The sequence below is a fragment of the Populus trichocarpa genome, chromosome 10, assembly GCF_000002775.5.
Source record: "Populus trichocarpa isolate Nisqually-1 chromosome 10, P.trichocarpa_v4.1, whole genome shotgun sequence".
NCBI classification, from domain to species: domain Eukaryota; kingdom Viridiplantae; phylum Streptophyta; class Magnoliopsida; order Malpighiales; family Salicaceae; genus Populus; species Populus trichocarpa.
Genome location: NC_037294.2, coordinates 12,296,134 through 12,317,347, shown reverse-complemented (window position 1 = coordinate 12,317,347; position 21,214 = coordinate 12,296,134). Strand labels below are relative to the sequence as shown.

The 21,214-nt window shown below is 34.0% G+C and overlaps 2 protein-coding genes, 1 long non-coding RNA gene and 1 pseudogene across 5 annotated transcripts; 2 read left to right on the top strand and 2 right to left on the bottom strand.

Moving 5' to 3' along the window:
* The first annotated feature begins 2,414 nt into the window (after positions 1-2,414).
* On the top strand, positions 2,415-6,284 carry LOC7459084 (eukaryotic translation initiation factor 3 subunit I-like). The gene is made up of 8 exons (XM_052456051.1): positions 2,415-2,729; positions 2,868-3,083; positions 3,176-3,303; positions 3,956-4,075; positions 4,177-4,266; positions 4,871-4,957; positions 5,053-5,132; positions 5,985-6,284. The coding sequence occupies exons 1-8, from the start codon at positions 2,546-2,548 to the stop codon at positions 6,058-6,060; spliced, it is 981 nt and encodes a 326-aa protein (XP_052312011.1). The 5' UTR covers positions 2,415-2,545; the 3' UTR covers positions 6,061-6,284.
* Positions 6,285-7,823: 1,539 nt separating this feature from the next.
* On the bottom strand, positions 7,824-9,242 carry LOC112328875 (uncharacterized). The gene is made up of 2 exons (XR_002984109.2): positions 8,845-9,242; positions 7,824-8,583 (listed from the first exon to the last, which is right to left on the bottom strand). It is a non-coding gene; the product is annotated as an uncharacterized LOC112328875 (long non-coding RNA).
* Positions 9,243-13,731: 4,489 nt separating this feature from the next.
* On the bottom strand, positions 13,732-15,019 carry LOC18102537 (short-chain dehydrogenase reductase ATA1-like; annotated as a pseudogene).
* A 920-nt stretch (positions 15,020-15,939) lies between these two features.
* On the top strand, positions 15,940-20,056 carry LOC7459082 (NADH dehydrogenase [ubiquinone] 1 beta subcomplex subunit 7). Of its 3 annotated transcripts, none has more exons than XM_024611137.2 (2): positions 15,940-16,446; positions 19,535-20,056. In XM_024611137.2, the coding sequence occupies exon 1, from the start codon at positions 16,118-16,120 to the stop codon at positions 16,421-16,423; it is 306 nt and encodes a 101-aa protein (XP_024466905.1). In that variant the 5' UTR covers positions 15,940-16,117; the 3' UTR covers positions 16,424-16,446; positions 19,535-20,056. The 3 variants fall into 3 exon arrangements, with proteins under 3 accessions (XP_024466905.1, XP_006378425.1, XP_024466904.1); XM_006378363.3 differs by lacking the exon at positions 19,535-20,056 and adding an exon at positions 17,371-17,826; XM_024611136.2 differs by lacking the exon at positions 19,535-20,056 and adding an exon at positions 18,979-19,315 and having other exon boundaries at positions 15,965-16,446.
* Positions 20,057-21,214: the final 1,158 nt, after the last annotated feature.

Genomic DNA, 21,214 nt, shown 5'->3' with positions numbered 1-21,214 from the left:
TAATCTTGAAACTTGTAACTTATTTGTTTAATTTTAGTTTAAAATTAAATTATACAGAAATTAGACCGAATTAAATTGATTAATTTTATAAATCCATGTGTAATCTTAATGATTGGTGAAGGCGTAGCTTAGCGCTTAAAAAAAAAACCTCAAGATAACAAGTTTTTTTAAAAAAATTAACGGGAGAGGGACAATGACAAATTGAATTTTATAAAATTTAATAATATGATTTTTCTTTAAAACTATTATTTTTTTACAATATGAAAAAAATAGATAAAAAAAATTAAGTTCAATATAAAAAAAAAAACACCCCAACAAACCAATTTTAGCTTTCTAATTTTTTTTCCAAGAATTTTGCTATTTTGGTGACCGGAAAAATAGGATCCATGGTTTTTTCATCCAAAAACACATTTTCAATCAGTTTTTTATTCAAAACACTTTGAAAACACCATAATAACCTTGTTAAACTAAACTATAATCTCTAAAAACATAAAAAAAATACAGTTCAAAACTCAAAATAAAAAATCTTCTCAGACTCATTTATGTTTTTTAGGTGTTTTCAAAATAAAAAAAATATGATCTTAACCCTTCTCGTTATATGGAATCTTTTGACACAAAAATTGAACATTATAATGACCTAAATCTTTCATAGCATTAACTTTCTTTTTCTAAATTGAAATTTGGCAACCATCTCTCTCTTCTTTACTTCAAGAATGACTAAAAAAATAAAAAATAAAGTTCGGTATCAAAATATATTTTGTGAAAATTATAGGGACTGAATACCTAATTACTTAAAAAGATAAGAGCCAAAAATAATTTTTTCAAACAAATTATATAACTGATACTAATTTTAACTGTTTTCATCACTCACTCTATTCTCTTTATTTTTTTAATTCAACCCTCACCCAATAGAAAAACATGCAGCTAAGTTCTAATTTGAAATAAAAAGAGTTTAATCACGCAAAAACAAAATTCGAGAATCAAATTGAAATTTTACTATTATAATTCATAATGAAATATGAAATAAAGAACAATATTCCACTGCAAAAAAACACCACAACATTTTACTTTTCTTATATAATTTCATTTTTTTTAATTCGCATAAAAGTCAAAGGGGACAATATTTTCAAGAGAGAGTAATACTTACTCTTTTTTTTTCCTTGTAAAAATACCAAATCGACCGTAGATTAATATGCAAAGGAAGAGAGGGTCCACGACTCCACGTAATAAAGAGTTCACAGTTAACTTAGGATTAAAAGGTTTGCTTTCTCTGTTATCTCAGATTCGAGTCCTGTGGTTGCTCATATGATGGCCACTGGAAGCTTACATGGTCATTAACTTCAGGGCCCGTGGGATTAGTCGAGGTGCACGCAAGCTGGCCCGAACACCCACATTAAACTAAAAAAAATAAATAAAAGAGTTCACAGTTAATAATTCATTGTATTTTAGTTTGTATTGATTTTTAACGGATACGTCTCAAATAACTTTCATAACTATGCTACTGTGAAATTTTAATATAAAAAAATTAATGGAGAGTTTAGAAATGCGGACCAATCCATGTTTTTAAAAATTTTAATTTAAATTTTTATTAAAAATTAATTTTTTTTATATGTTTTGAAATGTTTGATACGCTGATATCAAAAATAATTTTTAAAAAATAAAAAAAATATTATTTTAATATATTTCAACATGAAAAATATTTTAAAAAACAACCGCAACCACACTTCTAAACAGCCTAAGCAAAGAAAAATAAGTTTTTCTAACCAATAATCATGTACTCACTGGTTAAATTCAAATGCCTTTTCCAATATAGACTGCTTGAGCATACTTTTATTATTAATTATTACCTTTCTCCAATTATTTATTCTTTTAATTGGATTCTCAGGTAATGTAAATAGTTAATTATACGTTTGCTTTTTTACACTTATCAAAATCAAACGTACTGATAAAACATATTTAAACTCAAAACTAATAACAAACATGATTTTTTCTTGAAAATTAATGTTTATTTATTTTAATTTTATTAACTTTAATTTTTTTTTTAAATATCAAAACATTACACAAATCTTATAAACTTGGTCGTGAAAACGTGCAAGTACCATACCATAAGCATAGATTTTATAGAAGAAAATTATTAAAATGTGATTTTTTTCCCTTGATGATATATGTGAAATTAACAGTTTAAATTCGAAAATAGAAATAAATATTCCTTTTATTTCACGAAAAGAGTAGTTATAATTTAATATTTCTCATCCATAATTAAAAAACAAAACCCAGAACTGCTATTTATTGAAGGACAAAAAAGAAAAGTACATAATTAATTAGGAAACAAAAAGAAGCAGGACTTGGGCTGGAGGAGAAAGGGCTAAAATATGTGGCCGTGGCCCATAAGTGGAGATATCTGTCTCCTAGTTTAATAAGATAGAAAGAGAAAACCCTAGCTGTCCTAGCTCCCTGCTGATAACCTGAAGTTCCATCTTCATCTCCTTCCTGCGAATCATCAAACACAATCAAAATAATAATTCTCTATAAAATAATATAAAAGATGAGACCAATCTTGATGAAAGGGCATGAAAGGCCCTTAACATTCCTAAAATACAACAGGGAAGGAGATCTCTTGTTTTCTTGTGCTAAAGATCATAATCCCACCGTCTGGTTCGCCGATAACGGCGAGCGTTTGGGCACATACCGTGGCCACAACGGAGCCGTTTGGTGTTGCGATGTATCAAGCAAGTTCCTATCTCTCTCCTTCATTGAATTATTTTTTTTGCAAGGATAAATTATGAAGATTTTTGCGTCATTTTTTTTTTGCTGTTTTAGTATGTTAATGTTTTATTGTCTTAGGTTAATTATTATTAACAATGTAGGAGATTCGATGCTGCTGATTACTGCTAGTGCGGATCAGTCGGTGAAGCTGTGGAATGTTCAGACTGGAGCACAATTGTTCACATTTAATTTCAATTCACCGGCTCGGTCTGTCGATTTTTCTGTTGGTGATAAACTTGCTGTTATTACTACCGATCCTTTCATGGGAGTCACTTCTGCCATTAATGTCAAAAGCATCGCAGAAGATCCTTCCCAGCGTAAGTTAGTGTATGTTATGGGCCTTATGGCTCATATTACATTTCATTGTGTTGTTGACCTAATGTTTTTTTTTTTTTTTTTTTTTTTGTAGAGAGTGGTGAATCCGTGCTCACCATCACCGGACCTACGGGAAGAATTAACAGAGCTGTTTGGGGGTCCCTCAACAAGACTATCATAAGTGCTGGAGAGGATTCTGTGGTCCGCATATGGGATTCCGAGGTAACTGGCTAGTTATTTTTTGCATTATTATTGTTGTTGTTGTTGTTATATAGGACAGCCAGGGGATATGATAAGCTCCCTGGAGTGATCTAGAAGCTACAGAAGATTGTTTCTTACCTGATGTTCTTGAGGCCAAAAGGCTTAGAAATATTTGTGTGGACCTATATTTGTTGAGAACTCAAATTTAAATTCAACTCTACAAGAGCAGTTCAAGATTTTGTGCTGTAATAGTCCCATACTGGGAAAGTGAAAAGGCACCCTTTACCACTGTCCTGGGGATTATCTGATTTTACTTTTGGTTGTTCTGGAAGACTTGTGTATTTTAAGAGCATAAAATCAAATGTTAAAATTTCTATTTGCAAAGTAAAGAAAAGATTGAACTTTTTCGCTCTTTCAAGTTTCATGCATAGTTTTTGTTGGAATGTTGCTCGGATGGATATTGCATTAGAGAACCTAAAAGAGAGCTGAAGAGCTCTAATATTTGTGTTAAATTGTTCTATTGGTTGAGATATTGTTTTGATTGAAGATATAAGAAAACAACTACAACTTTTGAATTTTTCATTTGCATTTTACCACGAGCTCTGACATTTTGCAGTATTCTGTTTGTTGGTTGGTTTGATGTTTGAGTTTATACTGTGTCTCTTATTTGCAGACTGGAAAATTGTTGAAAGAGTCAGACCCAGAAGTTGGGCATAAGAAGCCGATAACATCACTCACAAAATCTGCTGATGGTTCCCACTTCCTGACTGGTTCTCTAGATAAATCTGCCAAGGTAGAGTGCCTGACTTTAATAATTTCTTTTTTCTGATATTTTCTAGCTGTAAAGGTGGCTTGACAATCTCTTGCACTGCTTGTTTTTCTGCAACATTGTAGCTCTGGGACACCAGAACTTTAACTCTTATCAAGACCTATGCAACAGAACGCCCGGTTAATGCTGTTACAATGTCTCCACTTCTTGATCATGTATGTGTTACAAAACCTTTTTCCAACTGTTCTCACGTTGTACTCGTGTTTTTTCTAAATTTGTTCATCATTCTTTCAGACTCCATCAGAGAGTTTTGCTGCTTGAAAATGTTACAGATTATTGGCTGTCACTCTATTCCTTTTCCATAAAGATCCTTTTTTATGTGCTGATGAAGCTATCTTGCTGGTCAATTCCCACCATATCTTTGGCAAAGTATACATAGTTACAATCATTGAATGGGCCTAATTTAGGTAGAATGAATTGGTTTGTAATCACTGTGAAGTATACATAGTTGTTGTCGACCACAATTTGTACAACATCAATCTAGGGAGGCAGATGATTTTCATTACCCTAAACCTTGTGAGCTTATCCTTTGGAGGGCTGACATGTCATTGTATCGAATTAGCTTTTGATTTATAGTCTACTAATTGGTAAGATTATCAGCGTACTTGCCTTTCAGGACCATAATTTGGTGGACCTAAAATTGGGCTTTTTTTTTGGTTGATGGTTATTGATGATAAATAAAAGTTGATTATTTCTTCAATTCTTTTCCATGTTTCTTCATTTCATTTTGGTAGGAACTAACTGTTGTTTTTCTTGTAGGTCGTGCTTGGAGGTGGGCAGGATGCATCATCTGTCACCACAACTGATCACCGTGCTGGGAAGTTCGAAGCCAAATTCTACGACAAGGTTACTTCATGCTGATGAATGTTCTTTTTATGATATGAAGATCTGTGGTTGTGCAACCTTTTGAATTTGTCTTATTTGACCATTTTATTTTGCAGGTTCTTCAAGAAGAAATTGGTGGTGTGAAAGGTCATTTTGGACCTATAAATGCTTTGGCGTTCAACCCTGATGGGAAAAGGTATGGTTTCTGCCACATCTTATTTCTTACTTCTTAAATTTGTGTCAATGAATTTTAATCAGATAGAATTATCAATGACATTCCATTTTTTAACGCAAATCTGTCTACACAGTATCCTTTTTCTGTAGTTTTAAACAGTTTATTCTTGCACACGCACCCAAAAACACTTATAAATATAGTATATGGATTTTGCTATAGCACTCATTAGCTGCAGCTATAGATGATGTGTGCATACATGAATAAAATATCATTCTTTGACATGCTAAATGAATTTAGTTTTTTTTGCTAATGCATCGGTTGGCTTTACCTATAGATGATGTATGTATATATGAATCAAACCATGCTTGACCTGCCAAATGAATTTCTTTGAATAAGTTTTTAAATTTATAACCAGTTTATATAAGGTTATGGATGATATTGTAAAGTGGTGGCACCTTCCTGGTATTGCTGGTACTATCAGATGACCGATATTTGTGGGTGTGATGGTACAGCTGTCCTCATAGACTGGCCATAAATTAACCTGGATAGTTTGCACTGTTTTTGAACAAGGTCATTGAAACTTTCAATGTGTAAACAATGACTATCATTAGTACTGGGGATGATGGTGTGCAAATGTTGAGATGGGTTCTACAAGGTTTGCCATGTGGTAAAAATCGGGAAAAGTTTTTTGAACTTCATGTTAGATTAGTCACGCAGAGATCTTAGCAATATTATTAAGACAATCAATCATTCAGGAATCTGGAAACAATTATTTTCTGGTGTTTTGTGCCTCGTTGCTTAAATAATGTCAAAGCTTTTAATTACCCTTGAATGCTTCGTCTGATGTATTCCATAATCTTTTCGAACCTGTAGTTTTTCAAGTGGAGGTGAGGATGGTTATGTCAGGCTGCACCACTTCGATCCAGATTATTTCAACATAAAGATTTAGATTGTAAGCACATGTATCAATACCAGAATCTAGCCAATATAGTTTACTTAGTTAATGTTGGAGAGGTTCGAAAAGAATTTTGGTGTGGTGTTGTGAGTTGGAGAGTGGTGCCACACGAGATTCTATTTTTGCACATGCGCATTTTCCTTCTGTTCTACAACGAATTTGAGCAAGGAATTTTTGTCGGGTTCAATGTTCCTATCAGTGCATCTTTATTTCTACAACGTCTGCTCAAACATGTAATGTGAGAACTGATATCCAGTTAAATGCTCGTCCATGAACTGGTCTATTGTCATAGCAGTTGGGTTTCTAACAGCGCTTCGGGATGGTCTCAGACAGCTGGTGGCCGTTCAAATTTAACTAACATTATGTTATTTGATCTTAATTTATATCAATTAACGACAACAATCCCTAAGGTATTGTGAAATTACCGTCATTATTATAAAAAAATACGAAGATCACTTTTGCATTTGAGAAATGCAAAATACACTGTTTCAAAGAAGCTACGTATTGGAAAAGAACAAAAAATATTAATCATGGGAGTAGACAGTTTAATGTTTTTGAGAAATAAACCATAGTGATTTCAGTTACCTTTTGTTTTGTTATTATTTCTGTATATTTTATTAAATTGTCATGCTAGGTTCATTGTTTGGTAGATGCAAACAATTAAATATATGTTAATGATGCAGTAGAGAAGTTGATAAGTAGTCAAGTTCGAAAGAGTAGTTGGCTTGGACTCTTGAGTTTCTTGGATTCTAAATTGAGGGATGTGAACGGGAGATCAAGAGTCAGAGAAAGGTTCCGAAGATAACTAGTCAAGTTCGATAGAGGCGTTGATTTTTATTTTCTTGAAAGGTAGGCTGTGAATTAAAAAAAAAATTTGATAACTAGCAAAAATCTAATTATAAATTGAAAAAGTTATACATATATTTAACTAAATAAATCAACATCATCATCTGTGTCAATAAAAAAAATATATTAAGATTTTATTCAACTTGTTTCGGGTGGAATAATTTTTTTCTAACATAAAAAAAATAAGAATGAATGTGCATTTGTTATCGACATGGTTTATAATATTGAATAAAAAGTATAATTATAAATAAAAAAATCAATGCTTATATATAGTAAAATAAAATAAAAATCATATAGTTAATAAAGATGTGTAAAATCTCAAATTAAATTTTAATATAGTAAAGAAATAGAACTATATTACAATTACTACAGTGAAATACTATTTAATTTTATAGTAATTTTTCTAAAAAAAAAATGTAAAGAACAAAAAATTACAAATTATTTTTATAAAAGAATGAAGATAATAACAAAAGAAATTGTAAAAATAAAACAAGTATTGAGTGATAGATATTAAGTGTAAAGAAAAAAATCAAAAATTTTCAAAAAAAAGTGTAAAGAAAAAAATATTAAAAAAATAAAGATAAAAAAATAATAATAATAAACATGCTAAATATAAAATGATAAATATAACAAGTATAAGGAAAAAAATAAAATATATAAAAAATATTTTTAAAAAAACTATAAATTAATCATCGCTGTGGTAAATGTTTTTTTTTTTTTTAAATTCAATTATACTATTTTTACATTTAAAAAGGTTTCGTTTTAGTATATTACATGTACAGTAATGATTTATCTATTAACTCCATTGCGGAAAGCGGAAAACGGAAGACGGGCAACTGCAAAAACTATTCTCTTCAATCCACAGTTTAACTGCTTCAACCTTCTTTAAGGTATCCACCAGAACAAAACAATAAAAGAATTTCTCAACGTACTGATGAGAATTATTTTGGTAACCTTGTTGATGATTTTAAAAATCCAGTTCAATTACATGCAAAATAATGAAGCCGAGATGGGCAATAACAGTAACTATAAACAGACAACCTTTGAATACCAACGGATTTACAACAGGAATAAAGCGAATATCAAGCTTAATCATTTTGTGTTTCTTTTTAAAGTCATTAATTATTGGATGAAAACTCTTTTTTTCTTCCCTAAACAAAGTGTTATTAAATGAAGTTCTATAACCCTGATGGAAAAAGGAGTGAACTTTAAGTGATATATTCTTTTTATTATTTTTTTCTCGGATGTGATACCACCAGCTATGCTCCGCATAAAACCAACCACTTCTGTGGCCATTTTTCTGATGCCTGCATGCTTTGACAGTTTTTAACTGAACAGCGAGGTTGATGCTGTTCAATGCTGCATTACGGTCTATTGCCACCTCTCCAAATTATGTAGCAACCTTGAACGAATGTATCTCCCTTGGTTCTCTCACAGTTGGTTTTATATTTTGATTCCTCAATGATGTGATAGCAGTGACGGTGGCACGCATCATTATTAGCCTAGATGCTGCTGTCTATGACCGCATGTATTGGTTTTCTGGGCACATCAGCAATCAGAGAAATCCAGCGGATCCTCATAGAAGGCTTCAGCATTCAAATCGTGCCTTGGCCATCCAGCTTTTGCTCACCTTCAACAGCTGTTTATTTTGATTCAGGAAATGTATGGTATCTGCCAAAAAAAAGTGGAGATATTGAATTGTGATAAAATTTTGTTAATCAGGATTCGGGGAGTGATGGATTTGTGGCACCACTGGGATCTTGTTTCGAGCATCTGTAGAAGACCTAAAAGAGCATATTATGACTTATCAGACATGATGAGCATCATGTATGTTAATGTCATGCAAGATGATTAGTAGTTTTGTTTGACTTTTCTCAATGGCAGATTCCCCTTTTTTAACACTTTGATGAAAATATTCTGTTATTGGCATACCAGCGTCACTGCTTGCTTGTGAAGCTTGAGCGTTAGCATGCTGGTAGCAGATTCGGCCTGCCATCCACTATCCAAAATCCAGCACGAGGGAGACGTTTCCATGTTTCTTTAATGCTCCATCCCCTCAATTTTCACTTCGTTGCAGGGAAAGCCACCTCTATTATAAATGGACTCCGTAGCCATTTCTGCAGCTGGTAAAGATCCAATTATTTCTGTTTATCACTCGAACGTTGACCGAATGTGAATGAAACATATAACCATCATATTTCATACATATTCGATCAATATTCGAGGGATAAACAAGGAAATATTCGATAAGCTCTGCATCAAGCCAGCCAATCAATGGGATGCTACCCAGGTATTTCTACCTTAGATTTTAGACAGAAAAAAGCTGCATCTTGATCAGCGTCACCTGAAGGCTGGAACATATTTCTAGGCCTTCTCCTTGTACTAAACATGTACGATCTGTTAGTACAAGAGCTACGCAGTACAACATTTTGTGTTAGTACGCAAAGGTCTGTAGTACATAACCATTTCGTAAAATGTTAGTAGACCAGGATGGTTTCTGCCATGGCTCGTTGGGTCTAAACCCCAACTATCTCGTGATTACTTACAATGACTTGAGAACAAATCTTAACCTTATCTTGAACTCCCGATAAATGATCTCAACCGTTGAATAAGAAGGTTGAGGTGATCCACAAAGCTTTATGTCTCTCTACCTTTGAAACACTCTCTCTGTTTGACCCAAAATCTGATGGAAGATAAATGGTTAGTTGGGTTGCTTGAAGTGAATTACAACACTATCTAAATGGGACTCCCCATCACTAGGGGTGAGCAAAAAAACCGATAAACCGATTAAACCGAGAAAACCGGAAAAAAAATAGCCAAAGAAACCGAACCGAAAAAAAAACCGAATTAACCGATTAAAAAATCACAAAAAAATTCCGGTTCGGTTTGGTTTCGGTTTCTAAAGTCTGAAACCGATTGAACCGAACCGAACCGAACCGGTTCAATCAACCAGCATTTAAAAAAAAAAACAACTATAAATACAAACATTTCCTAACCCTAGCCGCCCCCCCCTTCTCTCCCTCTCACTTCACCCCCCCGCATCTCACGTTACCCTCCCCCCCCCCCCCACCCTCTCCCTTCTCTGTCTCTCACTTTACCCTCTCACTTCTCTGCCCCTCACGTTACCCCCCCCACCCCACCCCACCCTCCTCTGCATCTTTCTCACTTTACCCTCTGCCTTTGATTTTCCTCCCCTCCCTTATGGATTTGGTTCCTTTGGGTTTTAATTTTCTTGTTGAGTCTGTGCCACAAATGGAATTGGAATAGTAGATCCATTCCTCCATTCTCTGCATCTTTCTCACTTTACCCTCTGCCTTTGATTTTCCTCCCCTCCCTTATGGATTTGGTTCCTTTGGGTTTTAATTTTCTTGTTGAGTCTGTGCCACAAATGGAATTGGAATAGTAGATCCATTCCTTTTCTTTTGTTTTTCATATCCGTGGATTTCTACAACTCCCTGTCATTTGATTAATTACAATGAAATGGATGAACTTTCCCTCGAACAATCAACGCTATGTGCAGTTGAACGTTGTTGCGGTCAAGGTTGTAGGAGAAGCAGAGAGGACCATTGGGTTTGAACCGGTTTGGAAGGGAAAAAAACCGAACCGAACCGAACCGAAATTAATCGGTTTGAACCGGTTTTCGGTTCGGTTCGGTTCAAAAAATTAAAAAAAAAATAAATTCGGTTTGGTTGTTCATTTTGGTTTAAAACCGGACCGAACCGGAAATGCTCAGCCCTACCCATCACTGTGGATTACAACAAATAATTCACGGTAATTCTTTCCTCTTTTTTTTTTCTAACTTTTCCCCTTTTTTTTCGTTTTTTTTCTTTTTTTTTCAAAATTACTTTTTTTTTCAACTTTCCTTATTTTTCTTTTTTTTCATTTGTTTTTTTTCAAAATTATTTTTGTTGATTTTACTTTTTAAATATTGACCTGGTTAAAATTTTTGCTTTGTAATTTTTTTCTTTAAAATACTGTGGATTGCTGCGATGTTTTACCACATAATTTTTCTATTTTATTTTTTTATTTTTCAAAATTATATTTGTCGATTTTTTTTTAATATGGAGCTGATTGAGAATTTAGTTTTGTAATTTTTTTTCTTTAAAACATTATTGATTGCTACAATGTTTCTCCGCATGGTTTTTATTTATGATTTTCTCCGAAATTATCTTTTTTTATTTTATTTTTTAATATTGAGCTGGTTAAAAATTACAGTTACAATATGTGAGGAAAGCACTGTAACTTTCCTCGAAAATTACTGTTGATTTCTACAGTGTTTTTTCCCACATGGTTTTTTTTTCTGTTTTTGTTATGTTTTTCCCTAAAATTATCTTTGTCAATTTTATTTTTTAAATATTAAGCTGGTTAATAATTGCAATTACAAGTAAATACAAGTTTTTCCTCACAAAACACTATGGATTGATACAATTTTTCCTCACATGGTTTTTTTCCAGTTCTTTTGTGTTTTCTTTTTTTGTAATATTTTTTTTCAAAATTATCTTCGTTGATTTTATTTTTTTAATATTGAGTTGATTAAAATTTAACTTTGTAATAAAGCTTAATCATATGGGGGAAAGCATTGTAGCTTTGCTCATAAAACATTGTGGATTGCTACAGTGTCTCTCCGCATGATTTTTTTTTTATAATTTTTTTCAAATTATCTTTTTCAAATTTATTTTTTTAATATTGAGTTATTTGTGAATTACAATTACAAGTCATTACAAATAAAGCTAAATCATGTGGGGAAGCACTGTAGCTTTCATCACAAAACACTGTGAATTGCTACAGTGTTTCCAATATGATTTTTTTTTCCTTTTTTTGATGTTTGTTTTGTTATTTTTTTTCTAAAATTATCTCTGTCGATTTTTTTTTTAATATTGAGATGATTAAGAATTTAGCTTTGTTATTTTTTTTCTTTAAAACACCGTGAATTGTTGCAGTGTTTTTCCATGTGATTTTTTTTATGATTTTTTCCAAAATTATCTTTGTCGATTTTTTTTTTAATATTAAGTTGGTTAAGAATTATAATTACAATAAAGCTAAATCATACGAGGAAAGCGTTGTAGTTTTTCTCACAAAACACCGTGAATTGCTACAATATTTCTCTAAATGGTTTTTTAGTTTATTTTATTGGGAAAAGTGCTATAGTTTTCCTCACAAAACATTATCAATTGCTGCAATATTTTTTCTCATGGGTTTTTTTCATTCCAAAATTATCTTTGTTGGTTTTTTAAAAAAATATTATGTTGGTAGAGAATTTAGCTTTGTAATTTTTTTTTGCTTTTTATTAACTGAAAAGCTAAATCATGTGGCGAAAGCATTGTATCTTTCCTCACAAAACACTGTAAATTGCTACAAATCATTTTGTTCAGTCTCTAAGTTTTTTATCACCAACACAATTTTTTTTCCCGTCATGAAATATTTGCTCCATCTCACCTTTAATTTCTATTACTTATCTAGCGTTGGTTCATAATTATAACACTATCAAGTGTATTTGTTTTATAAACCTGCGGCAACGCGCGGACATGTCATCTCGTGTATCCTAAAACTTGTGCGCGGGTAAAAAGTGACGATACTCAATAATGTAAATCTACTATTAAGTTGGCCACAGTTCCTTTTATACCATCTCATTATTAGCATAATCCAGGTCCTAATTTTTTCTTTTTTTACAAAAGTAAGGTTTGAACTCGAGATCTCTCAGGACGAGAAAGATACTAATGAAGATTGAGTTACAGTTCGTTGGCTGATCATTCATGTAATTAACATCCTAAGATTGCTACCTGTACTTGGACTTCAGCTTAATAGATCAAGGGAAGAAGGATTCCCGAATCAGTCATTGACTATGTACTCTGAAAATAATGAATCATTAAGTATTGGCACAAAAGTCCTTGCTCATTGAATGTAGTTTCTCAATAAAAACCATGTTGGAAGAATTACGCTGGGATTTGCAGTTTCTTACTTGTAGGGTTATTTTCTCAAGATAAATTATCTGATCCGATTTTGACCAAAAAGTTGCTGCTTGCTATTTATTTCACGTGAAAGGATCAGAATCGTATTTGATAGCTTAACAAGAAATTGGGGGAGGGCTGAAAGCTGGAATGCAATATTGAGGTTTCTCTTGTTTTTGTTTGTGGGTGAAGTATAGATAATTAAATTCATCACATCTGAATTTTATGATCACGATATCGTATAGCACAGTACTTGTATATATATTCGTTTTGGACTATATATGCTAAACCATGTTTCAGGACTATTTGGAGCTGGAACGTGAACTTTTAAGTTTGAAGTGTGATCCCCTTCAAGTCCATCTGTCGACTGTTTCATTGTTTGATGACAAGCAGTTGGCAGTTGCCTCTGCTGCGAGGCTTAAAACTTGTACTTCTAATTCTGGCATATGTTTCTGCAAATTGTGAATGGATAGTACAGGACAGGCTTGATGTCAATCTATCAATTACTGTCAATTGACTGAGATTATATTCGTTATGATATGCCTTCCTGATTCAAATCCAGCTAGCCCATAATTCACCAAAAATGCTATTTGGAGTTCTTACTTCCTCCTCCTGTTGGAAAAGATATCAAAGTTTCCAGTTTCATGTTGGTCTAAGAGATTTCAAGTAAATGCTTACTTGATGAAGGTAAACTGTGCATGGCTGGTCATTGGAGTTTGGCCATACTTTCAGGCAGTGGCAGATGTGTTAATTGGATGACTTCAGAATAATGAAAGAAACAGCAAAGAAAAGCTAGAAACCTAAAGTGATTGGATCTTGATCCTGAATTTTTCCACTATAGTTTTTGATGTATTCATTGGTAGATAGCTTGGATTATAAATCTAAATCAAATTAAAACAATTTAGTAGCTTGCATTATCTATTTCAATTATTTTTTCTATTAATTTCTGCAATTTTGTATAGACTACTGGTAGATGAAACTCATGTTACTACTAGCAGCGGTATAACCCCCATCAACAAGAAGATTGCGTGCGTTTATATACCCGGCTTCTTCACTGGCAAGAAACAATACAGATTGTGCCACGTCTTCCAGGCTCGGACTTCTTCCTCTCAAAAGACAACCTCTCTCTCCAACAATCTTGCTCACTTCTTCAGGTTTCATATCCTTTTTCCCAAGGATCTTTCTGTAGGCATCAACAAGCATCTCTGAGGCGACACCATGGGGGGAAATGCAATTGACAAGAATTCCATGCACCCCTAGCTCACACGCAGTGCTCCTCATCAATCCAATAATAGCTTCTTTTGACATTGAATAAGGATGTGATCCAAGGCCTCCCATGATGGCTGCAGAGCTTGACATGCATATGATGCACCATCCTTTTCGGCCTTCGATCATGACCCTTGCAGCGTGCTTGATTCCATGTAGAATTCCGTTGACATTGACACAGAGCAGCCGCTTCACCTTCTCCATGTCTATGTTGGTGATGCTCCCTTCAGTGCCAGCGATTCCTGCATTGTTGAACATGATGTCTATTTTCCTTTTCCATGTCAGTGCAAGATTTACAGCTGATTCTCTATACATCGGCTTCATTTACAACATCACAGTGTATGTATCGGCCTCCAATGGAATCAGCTAGGGAGGTCCCCAGCTCGTCGAGTATGTCAGCAATGATAACACTCGCTCCATTTTCTGCGAATACTTTTGCTGTGGCTGCCCCAATCCCTCTTGCACCACCAGTTATAACAGCAACTTTGCCCATCAACCTAACAAGCAAAATTCAATCATCCAAGATAGCATTTTACAATTGGACACGAGTGAGATTACAATAATCCATCAAGAGGAGCACAAGAACCCTCATGAGGTTTAGAGTAAATATATATGTTTCATCATTTTAAATTCGTGTGCTAAAATACTTGACCTGAACATTCTGGCATTTAATTCCTTGAGGATTTCACTTCAAATAAGTTTCAGGAACTTGGCTCTCCCGGGGAAAAAAAAAGGCCGAAAGATAACCTCAATAAGGTCATTTAGATGATAAATAATGTTGGAACTCACCTCTTTGAAGATATCCTCGGGACATCATCACAGTGTTTATGAACAACACGTGGCTCCATTTCATACCTAAAATGCCTTTTAGCAACTGCATGCTTACTTCATATAAATATCCAAGGCAGTTCAAATTCTGTATAGAGGTTAGTGCTTAAAGAACTAGTGGTGCTTTTGAGAGGTTTATGGTTCAACTTTTTTTTTTTTTTGAACTTTTTCGAGAAGAAGATGTTTATAATTTACTCTTACATGCTCTCTTCATTCCCTAAGTGCAACCACTTCCAAACTGTATGCTAGCAGAGCTTCGTTTTCTTTAATATCGGCGGCATCCTTCTTATTTAAAGGAGTACAGAATGAAATGGATGCTTATATATATATATATATATATATATATATATATATATATATATATATATATATATATATATATTCAAGAAGACTTTGAAAGGTAAATATTCGATCTAAGCAACTTGCCGGTGCTTGACATTGAGAATTTTTCCAAGTGGAAAATTTCGCAAGCATATATAGGTCGAAAAGTATAGCCATCTAAAAAACAGGAATTTCAATTGAGATCAAAGTAGTAAATACATTCCGGTAGCCGTTCCAGATTTAAATGAAGTTAATATTATAATATATGACACTGTTTTTATACATTTAAAGATTTTTTATGTATATCAATTGTCTTGGGATGTGGACCAGCCCTACGCCTTGGGGTCGGATTTTTTATATATAAAAAATTATATCTATTTTGTGATTATAACATTTGAAACTGGGAATGGAAATTTAGTGTAGTCGTATAAATTATTAGAATTTCACAAGAATTGAAATATTTTTATTTTAAGGTTTGCAAGTTATTTCTTCTTCGGAAATATTAAAATAGAAACTTGCAATTTGCAAGGGTATTGTCATTATAATTCCAACTTTTATTTATAGAAAAAGAAGGACTCCAAAATTGAAAACCAGAAAAGAGAAGGCCAAAATAGCCCAATGGAAATTAACCGAAGCCACAAGTCCACAATCAAGAAGCCCACGCCACTATCCTCCGGTTGCTAAGGCTCCAGAACGTCAGGACTGAAGTCTGAGAAAGAACGAACATTACATTAGGCTTAGCCAAGCCGAGCCCCGAACTGAATCGAAACAAAAAAGGAGAGGAGAGGAGAACAGAATCCCATAATCAATCAATCAATCAATCAATCGGAGGAGAGAAAGAGATGGAATTGCCAGGATCATCAAAGCCAATGATAGCAACGCAGGAAGAAATGGTTGAGGCAAGGGTCCCAATTCCATACAGAGACCAATGCGCCCATTTGCTGATCCCACTCAACAAGTGCAGGCAATCTGAGTTCTTTCTTCCATGGAAGTGTGAGAACGAGCGCCATGTTTATGAGAAGTGTGAGTATGAGCTTGTCATGGAGAGAATGCTTCAGATGCAGAAGATCCGTGAAGCTGAGGCCAAACTCAAACAATCACACAAGCAAGGAACCATCCCTCTCATCCCCAAGACTGCAAATGCCTAGCCTCTGTTTCTTTCAGTGTTCTGGTAAGTGGGTTTTTCATAAAATTGGAATCTTGATTGCTTTTTGTTGGATTTGGTTTGTGGGTTTTGTCGGCTTTTTTGAGAACTTTGGGTGGTTTTGTTTAAGTGGGTGAATAAGTTTTGGCGTTGATTATCTAATGTGGTTTATGTTGCGGTAAAGCTTTGCAGATTATTAGGGAAAATTTTGGATGATTTTTAGTGTTTGATTGTGATTTAGGGGCTTGCCTTCCTATTGTTTGGTTTTCTGATATCAATTTCTACAGGTTACTGATGAATTGTGATTTTTTCAGTGAGTTATTGAATTTGGAAATTTGGGTTTTGATTATATGACTTGGGTTATGGTCTTGTCAGTCAGTAATTGATGGTTTTGAGCTTAAAGTAATGTTTTCTTGATGAAGTTTCAGAACAGTTTTGTAGGAGGCATCTTTTGTTTTCCTCTCTGCAGTGCTGCTAGATTAGTTGTTTTGGTTGATTTGTCTGTGGTCTGTGTGTTATCTAAAGTCTCCATTAACACAAAGAGATTAGAACAATTTAGTGAACTAAGAGTCTAGGACTAATGTTTAGTTTGGAATGGGTTTCTTTTTTGCTGTTCGACCAATCAATTAGGTTTGATTGGTTGTGGAGTGACGAGTATTAACATGAATTGGAATGCGGAAGGATGCCCGGACCTTAGTTGGTGATGTGATATGTTAAGGTAACTCAAGTAGATCTGCTAGTTCAATGCATGAGATTGTTCAATTTTCAAACCAAGAATATTTTTTCTTAAAGCGTATATTTCTCAAAGTATTGTGGATGTTTCCCCCAATTCCTGTGACCTTTCTCTCAAAACATTATAGTTAAGTGTCAGAATAGTTTCATTCAAGTGCTTAGTTTCTTGTGAGTAGCTTTTAGTACTATTGAATTTTTCTATGACCTCTATATTCTTAGGGATTTGATTGGTTGTGAAGTGGTAAATGTTGCTTCTGAAAAGTTGAGGTTCAAACACGGGTTGTGTGGCATATGCAGAACACGAAGGGGAAATTTGAAAGGGTCCCAGACCCTAGTTCATATTTCGATAGGTTGGGGTACTCGTATCAAGATGGATCGGCTAGTCCATACTAATAATGCCATTCAGCCTATTCTAAGTCCAAATGCTCAAATTTTGAAATGCAGAATAGATTGGTATATGGAAGGCAATCATTTTACGTTGTATGTAATTGAGGAAATCCCTTCGTCACGTGGAACTGATTGGTGATCACTTCTCCATTTTTCTTCAGGGAACATTTTGGCAGTTGTAATCATGTGAGATGACAATCAGATGATTGCAAAGTCTCCAAAATTTCTCTATTAGGAATTTCTAGTTTCAGTTAAATTTGCAATCAATTCTAATGATTTGTTTTTTTCTTGCAAGAAATCACTAATTGAATTGGTAACTGTGATTTACTTTTGGAATCAGAGCCTGTATCTTACTTTAAATTGCTACCTACCTCTGACTCTAGTTACTAAGCTACCTATACAACTAATCTAATGTAATACAAACAAACTCCACTTGCATGGGAAAAAAAGGGGGGGAAATTTCGATTATCTTTAGTCTTTGCAGTTTTGCAATTGAGAAGTAGGATAAACATTGACAGAAAGCCTTTGAAATCTCCTTCAGGAGTCACTAACATCAAGATGTTAATCTGTAATGAGTTTGGATGTGAAGAAACTATTGGAAGCAAGTTCAGTACAGTAATGCTTAGTGCAGACACATGTCCCTTACAAAATCTTTTCCGTTTCTCATTTCAGCTCACATCCACTTTGAGAATAGCTCATATCAACCCTGAGAATATTAAAGAGCAATTTCCTCTGCGAATCATTTCTCCATGAGTTCCGTCTTTTCTGATTGTTTTATTTTATAAGTGGCTAAACTGTTGCCCTTGGATAGTACATGACAGACCATGACAACATGCATACCAGCAAGAGGTGCAACCATGCATATTTAGCTTTAAATGTGATAGTAAAAGTAGTTAAATTATTAAACCATGAACTTCAAGCAAATCCATAATTCAACCAGTCTTCAAAGGAAGGACCTGCCACATGTGATTATGTATTGACATGTAGTCTTCTTTCTAATTGATTTAGATATTGATGTACTTGTTGTAATTGCTAGCAAAAAAGGTCATGATATTTGCCAATAGTGCAGGTGAGATATATTCGTACTTCATACAAGTCAAGTTTTTGTACATATTGCGTTTGGTTTTATACCTTCTTAGAACACTTGCAGTGGAAAGATGTGTACATGGACGTCAATGGGGATTGATCCACACATGGCTTGATTTTTTTTTTATTGCTGTTGACGATTTGGTTGTGTTTTTAAGATGAAAGAATAGCAAATATTCATCTACTCTTATCTTTGTAGACAGCAGTCAATTTGAATGTTGATCTACTTGTTATTATTTATACATCTAGTTTTCCTCTATGCGGTTACCATTTACTTCCTACTCTTTTATTTTGTGTTTTGGTTTGTGGTTCTTACTCTGCTCTGCATGTTCTGCCCATTGACACTGGTGACAGGAAGCTTTCAAATTACTGAGATATGGGTCGTTTGGTGTTTCTGGCTGCTGTTGGCGGGAAGTTATTTTATTGGGAACTGTCAATCTGGAGACAAATGTTAAACACTCAATAATTTTCGAATATTTTGGGTTCTGCAAACTTGTTCATGGAATAAGTTCCTAACTAGCACTGACATTTTATGATTTCACATCTTTTACTGGATTTGAATTTGGCAAAATTGAATTTTACGGATGATGCTTGGGACAGTAGCGTTGTTGTGTGGACATCGCATGTGCCATGGCTACTCTTCATTAGTACAAAAGTGAGTTTTACATAAGATGTGAGATTGGATTTCCAACATTGTTGATTTTCTTCTTGTTACCTCATTTTATAGGGCACTATTAAATCAAGTTGCGTTCATCTTTTCTGGTTCTCTGCATCACAAGCGTGTGAAAGAATGTAATCGAAAAACTCTTGGTCACCCCCATTAATCTTTCTTGAGTTTGGGAAGCGATTGCATGCTCTTGTACAAATAGTTGGAAATATAACATAACCTTATAAATGCTTGATTCTGCAGAGCGCCGTCCCAATTACCGTTGAGTTGATTGGTAAATTTATAAACCGATCGTTGGAAGTTGATGCTTCAAAGGACTCAGTTTCGTTTTCTTCTTTGCTGTGGACCACTCATCATTCTTGAAGGAAAACTATGAAGCCCAGCTGAGATTTCAATAAATTGTTCGATGTCTGTACAGTTCAGCTTGCAACTTTCAAGAACGGAAATGCAAGCTCCCCATCTTATTATTTCGTATACATTGATCTCGCGGTATGTAAGTGGTATAACCAGGCCCACGAACTACTACAGCTCACAGTTTGAGCAATGGAGAAGGCCTGTTAGACTCCCAAGAGCAGGCTTGCTTGGGCTAAGAGGGCATGCAGAATACTGAAAGATTAAAACATCTGTCGAAGCCACGGCATTATTCTAAATCAATTATATAGCTGTAATAAGTTACTGTATACAAACAGAAAAATTATATAAAAAAAGAATTCATAGTGACATCTTTGAAATTTATTTTCAAAGGTGAGATCGGGTTATTCAGAATAGTGCTGTGTAGCCCTGCAGGCTTGGATCTCCCGGTGTGTGAAAACAACAGTATCAAATTCTTGTCTTTCATTCCTTCTTTTTCCTGGAAAAAGGTCCCTATTGGATGTGTTTGAGGTTCTATACTTGTAGCATGGCCCTTCACCTAAAAGTTGTGATAAAAGTGTGAAACATATCCCGATGGCGCAATTCATGTCGTTTTTTGATATATTAGACAAGATGCATGGAATGAAGAATCCATCCAATTATTCAAACCTTTTGAAACGTGATTATAGTATAATATTGTAACACAAATACAGACCTAGAGACTATTTCCACGTGATTTGCACCCAGATGCTCTTGCCCTAGTTAAGATTAGCCTGAGTTGGTAATCTTGACATAATATATTAAAAGCACTAGCAAGGACACCAACTTCTTTTGGATTCCAAGTTTGAAAACAAGGGCATCATCTTCTTGTTTCTTCTTCTCTCTCTCTTCTCACACTCGCGCAAAGTCGGCTCTCGACCCATGTGGGAATGAAAGTGATTATGACACTAGTGTTAACAAAAATGGTAAAGCATTGCTTGCAGTAAAGACTCTCTCAGTTTTCCTGATCTTCTGCTTTTATTTGTCATTACTAAAAAGTGAAATACAGTGCGTGCCAATTACGGAGAGTCACGACCATCTTTTTTAATGATAGTCAAAGTTTTCTTTTTAATTTTATGGGTTGAAATTAACAGTGCAAGTGCTTGATGACTCCTAAAAAATAAACTCTACTAATATATGTTGCATTAGACAAAGTCTAATAGTTTTTTTTTAAAAAAAAAAACCATAAGAATGATCCATTTTTTTTATTTTAAACATTAGTACATTGAAAAACATTTAAAAATACTTATCTGATATATTTTTTTTTCTGATAAAAACAGATAAAAAAAGAGAGCAGAATCACAAGAACGAACACTCCTGGAGTAAATAATTTGTAGTAGCCATCAAGAAATGGCTTAGGAGTAAGGGACACGACAGCTGTAAGATTTCTTACGTCAACATGGAAAGAAGTAGAAACCTCGAGAGAATGTTAAACAAGTGTATATATAATCTTGGTGAGAATGAGGTAGAGAATACCTAACACGTTGATTTTTATTTTTCTTTTGGATCGTGTTTTTCTAGAAGAATTCAATC